Consider the following 9,679-nt stretch of genomic DNA (forward strand, 5'->3'; position numbering starts at 1 on the left):
GATTCATCATCTCCATATCAGATTAAAAAGGGTACTAATCTGTACCTTTACTTGTCACATGGGTGGTACACATATTTGATACTTTTAGCATGTATATCTTTTACCTGGAAAGATGTAGGCCTAATGCACCTTTATTACTCTAAAACTAATTAAAGGTACAATACTGGTCCTTAAGGTTACATTTGGTGGCATAAACCTTTTTATTATTATTATTATTATTATTTATTTTTTTTATTATTATTATTATTATTTTTTAAGTACACTACATTCACAATACCATGTGAAATATACACACAAAAATGTACAATTAAGGGTACCACACCACTGACAAGGAATGGTACAGTTTAATACTGCTTGTTTTGGGTTTTTTTAAAGAGTGTATAGATAGCCTATTATTTATAGTCTATATTCAGACTCCCATTTGCACATGCATTCTCGCTCTGAATAAATCGAGTGGTTTTTTTATTGTCATTCATCTATTGCATGTATAGCCTACACTGGAAGGAAATAGCATTTCTTCAGGACTATGGTGCAACACAGAACAATACGCAAGACTACATAAACAGTGTGAGACTGTAAACTGTAAGCTATTGAGTAATGTTTCAGCAGAAGTATAGCAGTGTGTAGGCTAATCCCAGGGAATTACAGTGAGATACAGCAGACTAAATCATTCCCCAGATCTGTGTCAGCCACAGATCATGACTGAAAACTGAAAGCACTGACACACAAAACAATGCTTGAACAATTTTATAGCTTATACACGCCTACTCAGGAAATCCTTATTTAAATAACAAAAAAAGTGAAGTTATACATAGCTTATTCAATAGACGTTGTTCATTTTGCCTTTGAAATCTTTAAAAATATATATATATATGACTTTGCACCAGCGGAAGTAAACATTCGTAGTTTACTCACTGAATGCTCTAATAGTCTGTATATTGTGGGGCGTGGCCACTACGGGACGCGGCGAGCGCAGTGATCCGCAGCGCTGATTGGATGGTTGAGATGCATAAAACGCTGCAGTTCTCTCCAGTCAGCCAGCTGCTGTCACTGTCCCTGCTGAGTGGTGTAGTGTTACAGAGTTCACGCGTCGCTGGAGTACAGCCGGAACACGTGAATGATATTTCGAAGGAGTCAAATTCACTTTTTCATATAATCTGGTCTCGTTGAGAATGAAGGAGAGGAGAATAAGCGAGCCGCTGGAGGTCCGCTGTAAACTGGTGTTAGTGGGAGATGTTCAGTGCGGGAAAACGGCTATGTTGCAAGTCTTGGCAAAGGACTGCTACCCCGAGGTAAGAGATCAACTAGTTTCTGTTTAAATCTGACATTTTATTGCTCAGTCAGGTCCACTGGAAATGTATATTAAACTGCAGATTAATAAGAAACAATATGCAACAATGTTTATTATTTGTGACCACTTTTTCCCCCTCAAACATGTACATAAATGATCAGCATAATAATAATAATAATAATAATAATAATAATAACAACAACAACAACGACGACGATGATGATAATAGCAGCAGCAACAACACTAATAATAGTCATTAAATATACAGATGAACAAATACATGAAGAAAACTAAACTAAATGCAGATTAAAGTAATGCTTTAATGCTTTTAAACCTATACTAATAAACACAAACCATTAAAAAATATTCTTCACACTACAGGAAAGAGTTCCTGGATTTAAAAATATATATATATATATATATTTTTTCTTCTATTTAATTCTCTAGTTCTTGAGAATTAACTAGAGAAGAAATAATATATTTTTTTGAGAACATTCTCAAAAAAGGCCTTTTCGCTTAACTTTAATACAACGGTCTCAATAAATCAAAAATGTAGCTATGTTTAGGATTTATTTTATCAACATACTGTAAATGCGCAACGTTATAAGTTAAAGTGACTTTTAAAAAAAAAAAAATTAAAATTAAATACATTTGCAGTTTATCGCTCAGCCTAACTAATTCATGTAGCCAGTTTTGTGCACATGATATTCAAGTGTATTTTGAATACAGAAGCCTTTTCCCTGTACACAAGCAGCAAACTGGACATGAGAATTCCTGCTCCAGACTGAACTGAAATCATCCTGGATCTTTATTGTGATTGCTTACAGACGTACATCCCGACAGTGTTTGAAAACTACACGTCAGGCCTGGAAATAGAAGAGCAACACATTGAGCTTAGTCTGTGGGACACATCAGGTGAGAAATCTAAGCTATACCATGTACATGTACAGCTGTATTTAAACTTATGGTCTACAGAGAAAAAAAGTTCCCTGTTCGAACACCTGCAGTGTGATGAGTGATTCTACGATTGGGGTGCTATTCGTGTCCCACTGATATTTTCAATTATATGTGTAATATAAAAGTAAAAGACATTTTAAACATAAAACAATGTGTTCACAACGACCAGTGTGCATATTTCAGATAAATAACTTAAAACATAAATAAAAACTTATTTAAAGCACTTAGAAAACAGCATTTTTACCTGAAGTACACTGTAATGTGTGAATCCATTTAACATCTACTGCTTGAACCATCTTGTTCCATTAGTTTTCAAAATATTTGGAATATTTGAACAGGACATTTGAACATGTGCATTTCGTGAAGATCATAGGAAGAAGAAAAGTCCATTCTCTCATTTATTCTATATTGTACTAGTGTCAATGTTCAAAGCAAATCATATATAAATAAAGTAACATTAATAACTAGATTATTAAATTATTCATTTGGAACATGGATGCTAGTTAATCATATTCTGTGTATTTGCTAATTCTACACTAAATATTCAACCCTGTAAAATGCAGCCATTGGAAATAATGAGAATGGTCAAAGCAATTTTTGAACTGGTAAATGCAGGTTAGAATAGAATAGATGCTTAAATTAATGTTGAAACATGATTTAAAAAAAAAAAAAAAAAAAAAAAAAAGCTGCAAGAGCCCAGTCATGGAATCATCCTTATGTCAAGCTGGACACAAATGACTACAGCTCCTTATAGGTTATTGTATTAATTCATTAAATGCATTTCAGGTAATTGTTTGATAATCTGCATTGACACCATTGTTATGGGATTAGATTGAGCCCTTGAGCTCAATCACACTGATTTAAAGCAGATACAAGCACTATGCCCTTAGATGTCATGACCTCACTTTCTCCTGCATTAATAGTGCTTTGAACTGACCTCTTACTCGCATTCAAGAACTGATCTCCAGATCAGTGTTTGTAATTGGAGAGTGTGAAAGCAATCAGCACTCATTTACTTAACCATGCCTTCATTAGGCCAAGTAAACTTCATTAATTACGCATGGAATCATTAGTAGATGGCAGTTTGGTGGAATATGGGGAGACTGGCAATATCACACACACACACACACACACACTGTCTTAGTTTTGTAAGGACCAGCTAAATGTCCTCAAACTGTCCAAATTCATTATGTATTTCAATCAGGAGATATTCGGGCCTCACACATGGCTACACACACACACACACACACACACAGACACACACACACACAGTTTCTCTGTAATTATGACTAATAAGTCTTACTAATTACAGCTTGAATATTCTCATCTGTCTTACTCAGGCGCCTCTACTTGCATTCTTCACAGTCCGTAAAGGATTTCGCAGAGTGTTTTGTGTTTTTTGAGCGTTGAAGCCAAAAATGCTTGATTTTGCTGGAGCTTTTTAAAAAGTTTTTTGTGTTTGTTTTTTTCCCTCAGGACACTACTTGAATATGGCGAAATTGCAATGGCACAAAATTTTTTCAGATTGTCTTTCGCAGTGATGTTTATTGGTAAATGAGATCTTTTAGGTGCACTCATGTTCAACGCACGTGAATCGAAGAGGGCTTTGGCTAAATTGCGCATTGTGATGACGTCACACGAGAGTCTTGGCCCAAATATGTGGAAAATCTGCAGTAATTTTGAAACACTGCAAGCTCCGAATATTGCAGAGTTTGCTTGATTTAGCGTTCATTTCTGCGATCACAAAATCCGGGAGGGATTTTGCTTGCAAATCAAATTGCATGTATAATGAGAGGTTGTGGATACTTTGGTATTGCGACAAATTGAAACCATTTTAAGTCTCTCTTAATGTACAATATGGTTGCATGCACCTGCTTAAACTAAGGGCCCTATTAAGCTATATTGTACATGCTGTGTATTTTGTGATTTTATTGTAAATAAAAGGTGGCACGGTGGTGCAGAAGCTAACTTCTGGGTTCAGTCCTTTGCTTGGGTTTATGTCTCTGCTAAACTGTACATGTTGTCCATGTGAGTTTCCTCCAGTTTCATTACTGGAGACATTCTCGCTGTGGTTGCTGGGACTATGTTTGCTGCTAGGGCCTTAGGACTGCAATTACCACATACGATTTTTCACTCAAGTCTCCTTTAGTGAATAGTGGACTAGTTCAACAAAGAGACTTCATATAAAAACCATAATGAACTTTCTTTTACTTTCACACTATCCGGTGTTACCCAGATGAGGATGGGTTCCCTTCTGAGTCTGGTTCCTCTCAAGGTTTCTTCCTCATATCATCTTAGGGAGTTTTTCCTCGCCACCGTCGCCACTGGCTTGCTCAATAGGGAAAAATTCACACACTTAAAATCTGTATCCTGTGTTTATATGTTTCTGCAAAGCTGCTTTGAGACAATGTCCATTGTTAAGTGCTATACAAATAAAATTGAATTGAATTGAATTACTATACTATATGCTATTAAATGTTAATGTGTGTGTGTTTGTAATGTCCTGCAATAGACTGACAGCCATAGTATATGGCCTATGGTCTTTTTTAAAATAATTTTTTTATTGTTAGTTTTAAAAGTGTGGCATTGCTCATGTAGGTTCTCCGTATTACGATAACGTCAGGCCACTCTGCTATAGCGACTCTGATGCTGTGCTGCTCTGTTTCGACATCAGCCGACCTGACACTGTTGACAGCTCTCTGAAAAAGGTAAATGAGGCCAAAGCATAGCTCTAAATGTGTTTGTTATATAGTGTAATATATGTCCAGTTATGACAGTGCTGTTCTTTTATAGTGGAAGACAGAGATCATGGATTTCTGCCCCAATGCACGCATCCTACTGGTTGCCTGTAAGACAGACCTGCGCACTGATGTGTGCACACTGATGGAGCTGTCCACGCAAAAAATGGCCCCGATTTCTTACGAACAGGTCACTGTCACACTCGCTTAATTGATAATGCTTGATTATTGCTTGATCTGTCTATCTATTTATGGGCCTGTCTGTCCATCTATCTTCATTCATTTTCTTATGGCTCTATCACTAGGGGTCGTCACTAGCAAAACAGGTGGGAGCCGAGGCATATCTGGAGTGTTCCGCGTTTACGTCAGAGAAAAGCATACACAGTGTGTTTCGCTCAGCAGCGCTGGCTTGTCTTGACAAACTTCAGCCACCTATCAAGCCAAGCCCCGCCCACCGGAAACGCCTCCTGCACCTGCCCAGCAAGAGTGAGCTTCTGAGCTCCTCCTTCAGCAAAGAGAGGACCAAGAGCTGTTCTGTCATGTGATCCAGACTTTCTAATTCCTGAGACAGATCAACAGAAGGGCAGTTTTGAAATGAGACAAGAGGTCACAACCTTTGCTGTCCCCTCCCATCTCTACACACTCAATGTTTTGCCTTTTCAGTCCATCCCATTTCTTCATCACAAAGAATGGAAGTCGAAGGTTAACTGATTCTTTTTAATACACAGGTTTACAACTTTTAATTGACCTGAACCTCAAGCCCTGTTTAATAGAGTGTGCTATTTTTTTTATTTATTTATGGTGCGTATATATCGGAGAGCTGAGCCATCCATGCATTTCAGCTGTATCCAGAATTCTTCCTGTGCTGGGTCACCAGACGTTTAATAAAAAACGGGATTAATTGGTTATCTGGCCATGTATGCAAAAGAGCATGACAGAGGAAAACGCTTATGTGATTTTGTTGGAGGACACAAACGGGTAAGGGGCATAACTGGGGAAGTTTTAAAGAGCAGCTATAAAACTGACATTGATGGAGTGCGCAATCATATGTAGGAAGATAAAACACACTGACTTCTACTCTGTCTCTCACATACATGCACAGACAACTGTCTGTCTATAAATCAGATGATTAACGAAGAGAACAGATAGTTCTTGGACCGTTCTTGAAATGGCGTGAACAACATGCGGGAGATATTGTGATGGTGGTTCAGTTTGGATGGGGTTTGACCTTAGAGTAGCTTTGGACCTTAGATGAGCGTGTCAGAGCAGGACAGAAGAGATTAGGGGGATTAGTTGAGGAGACAGGATGACATTTTATCCCAGACAAGTCTGATGAGAGATTAGATATAAGGTAATCCTACTGAACGTGCCTGATTATCTGGCTTACCTTTTTAAGGCTACCTTCTTTTCATTTTAATGATCAAATATCTCTTGAATTGATGTCTTGTAGTAAAGAGCTCATTTGGACTTTCAGCGCCTGACCCAGAGTGTGTATTATTATTAAATTCAATACAATTTCTAAAATCTAGTGATGTAGCCACTATCTCTATCTGTATCTGTTTAATATTCCAGATATACCTGTCTGTATTTGGATTTAAACCAAAAGTAGGTGTGGTTTTCAGTGAGACAGTGCAGAAAAACAGTGTAAAAAAAAATGGGGCACTGTAGAAATACCAGCACTGTCAGCGTGGTCTGTCAAATCTCCTCAATCAATTCTCCTCACTTCATCAACCCAGCCATTTTTTTGTTTTTATGTTTTTTTTTTATTTTTTATCTGGGATCTATATTTCTGCACACATACACCTGTAGTCTCAACCTGTGAACTCAAACCCTGTGAACTCAAAAAGTGCACCTCCTATTCACATCTGTATTTGTGTATCTGTTTAGGACACACATCTGTTCAATCCAAATAATGTATTCATATTCGGTTACATACCTGCGCCAAACTATAGCTTTGATAAGGAATTTTGACTTTCTTTGTTTGGGCTGACTTTGTTTCATGCATATTATTTCTTGTTTCTATTTGAAGACACTTCTTGGAAACCTGATCAGTCTAATGAAGTAATCTTTATGATGTGTTCAGTTGCATTGGGGAAAAGTTGTCTTTCCCCCAGTAGTCCTCATAAAACAAAATTGAGTAACAGCCACAGTTTAACGGTAACATAATGAAAAACATACAGTGACTATACCCCTTGGAATCCACTTGTAAACCATATATTGATTTTTATATCAGTTTAAGAAGGTGAATAGCGCCTGACTCAGCATCTGCCAGCCGATAAGATCAGACACTATCAGGACAGAATGGTGTGAGTGCGTGTACTTGCTGTATTGCACAAGCAGATATTAGTCTTAACAACGCACAGGCTGGGCCTACTTTTTCATCTCTGAACAAGCACCCAGTTCTGTTTTCTTAGGTCTTTGCATAGTTGTTTCCTCATAGACAGTTAAACTCTCTGTTGCCCAGTTTTATCTGTTGTACGAATGGACAGGTAGCCTCTGATACTGCAGATCTAGTGGTATATTTGATACATACACCCCTTTCTGCATCATACAGAAGACCCATACAACTACACAGAGTGCTGGAATGCCGCAGTGTTGCCTAGCAACAATCAAGGATGTACGGCACTGCTCAATTTCATTATAGCATTAAAATACAGACCTATACCTGAGGCTATAGCGAAATACATATGCTCCCTGAGAAGTTCTTGCTCTTTGAGCAGTGATAGACTGAATATATTATTGGTATTCATGTGTGAAGTGTAGCTTAAAGTGTCATGTGTCTAGTATTATTGTAATTTATTTTCAAATGTTTTTCTTAAGTATCTGTGATTTCTCTCAACTGGTTTCATTAAAAATGGCTTTATTGTGTAAATTCAGATTTTATCATGTGTTTGTGCAGACTTTAGGATGATTCCAGCACTGCGGTAGATTAATAGATCCCCTTCCTCCACAACAGTGAAGCAGAGTGTACCCCCTGGGGTTTATACACTGATGGGTCTAGTGTGGATGATGTGTTTGTCTCTGTGCCACTCTCTCAATATAACGGTTCCACACATCCAAGCAGCTCCCTGGGGTGCAGCAAAATTGTACCCTGGTTTCCAGTGTATTACATGAAGATTGCACACACTGAGTAGCTCACTTATTCTTTCCAACCAGGCTTGGGAAATTAGCATTATCAAATGTCCAAAGATGGTCATTTTGGTCTATGCTAAAACTGTCATGAATAAAAACATTTGATGTTCATGACAATTATGACATAATCACATAATCGGGGCTGAGTATGATATTTTCTTAAAACATTCATGAGCTTGAATATTGACACTGCCACTGTTTGGGCCCTTAAGCAAAACCCTTACCCCTCTCTGCTCCCAGGGTGCCACAATGTCTGACCCTGTGCTCTGACCCCAGCTTGCTAAAACACTTGGATATACACAGAAAAATACTTTCACTCGATTATACTTGTATATGTGACAATAAATGCTGTCTTTTTTGGGATTTTTCCCCATTTTACATTTACATTTTACATTTATTCATTTAGCAGATGCTTTTATCCAAAGTGACTTTCAAATGAGAAAATACAAGCAAACACCTATTTGGTCATTTGCCAATTCCTATCTTCTAGCCAGCCGTCTCCTATCACATGACAGCTACATACGGGAATGGCAACGTAAAACTAAATGCTGTCTGCCCTCTTCCACTTTCTTGAGCTCATAGAAGCCCACAGCTGGCTAGTGTTGCTCTGCTTGACAGGGGAGAGAAAGTAATGCCATCCTTCCCATCCTGTCTCCTGGTGATCGGGCAAATGCAATTCTGGCGTGCCACTTGAGAACTCAGTACAGGCTGTCTTTGTTTCTTTATAAATATTGCCGCAACAATTGACATAGATAAACAAGTCTTTAGTATGATAGTAGAGTATGGCACTCTTTCTAGCAGAGACTATAGTTGGTAAATTTTCTAATCATGAAAGGTTATACGTGGTCATATTCTACAAAGTCTACAGAGACTTTCCACATTTTGAAAATACCCACGCAGATCTTTTATAGTAAACAGTTCCTGTAGGAAATGGGTGAAATGTGCCCTAAAACTAAGAAAGTGAAATGTAATTAAGTATGAAATAAAAGAAGGTTTGAGGCCCTGAGAAATATTCTTCAATGTCAACTCTTGTTTCTCCACGGAAGATTTATGTACATAATTAATAACCAAATTAGCATAGACAACTTGCATCCAATCAGACTTCCATTCTGCATACTATCTCTATTAAACCAGAAGTGGGGGGTGGTTGTTTTTTTTTCCCGGACTACTGGAAAAATTATTTTGATTCACAAATTCTAATAATAAATAGCACTTTGCAGAACATATATTTGTTCAACTCCTGGACCAGACAGCCTCTGGAACTTTCTGGCAACCTTTCTGTCTTCTATGTAGTATGACTGAATAAGCAACTAACTATGTTTCAAAGCAGTGATGTCTTTCTCAAATTAAAAAAAAACCCTGTCATTTAGGTTTCAGTTGATAGCATCCATGCATCCATTTTCCATACCACTTATCCTACACAGGGTCATGGGGAGCCTGGAGCCGACCCCAGGGAACTCGGGGCACAAGGTGGTGGACACTCTGGATAGGGTGCTACAGCAGGGCACAATTACACACACAATCACACAGTACGGACAATTTTGAAATGTCAATCAGCCTA

The 9,679-nt window shown here is 37.9% G+C and overlaps 1 protein-coding gene across 1 annotated transcript; it reads left to right on the top strand.

Annotated features, from left to right (window-relative positions):
* The first annotated feature begins 985 nt into the window (after window positions 1-985).
* On the top strand, window positions 986-8,093 carry rnd1a (Rho family GTPase 1a). The gene is made up of 5 exons (XM_053644343.1): window positions 986-1,292; window positions 2,119-2,206; window positions 4,847-4,956; window positions 5,042-5,176; window positions 5,292-8,093. Exons 1-5 carry the CDS (start codon window positions 1,173-1,175, stop codon window positions 5,529-5,531), a joined length of 693 nt encoding a protein of 230 aa, XP_053500318.1. The 5' UTR covers window positions 986-1,172; the 3' UTR covers window positions 5,532-8,093.
* Window positions 8,094-9,679: the final 1,586 nt, after the last annotated feature.

This window comes from Ictalurus furcatus, chromosome 15 (genome assembly GCF_023375685.1).
Source record: "Ictalurus furcatus strain D&B chromosome 15, Billie_1.0, whole genome shotgun sequence".
NCBI classification, from domain to species: Eukaryota; Metazoa; Chordata; class Actinopteri; order Siluriformes; family Ictaluridae; genus Ictalurus; species Ictalurus furcatus.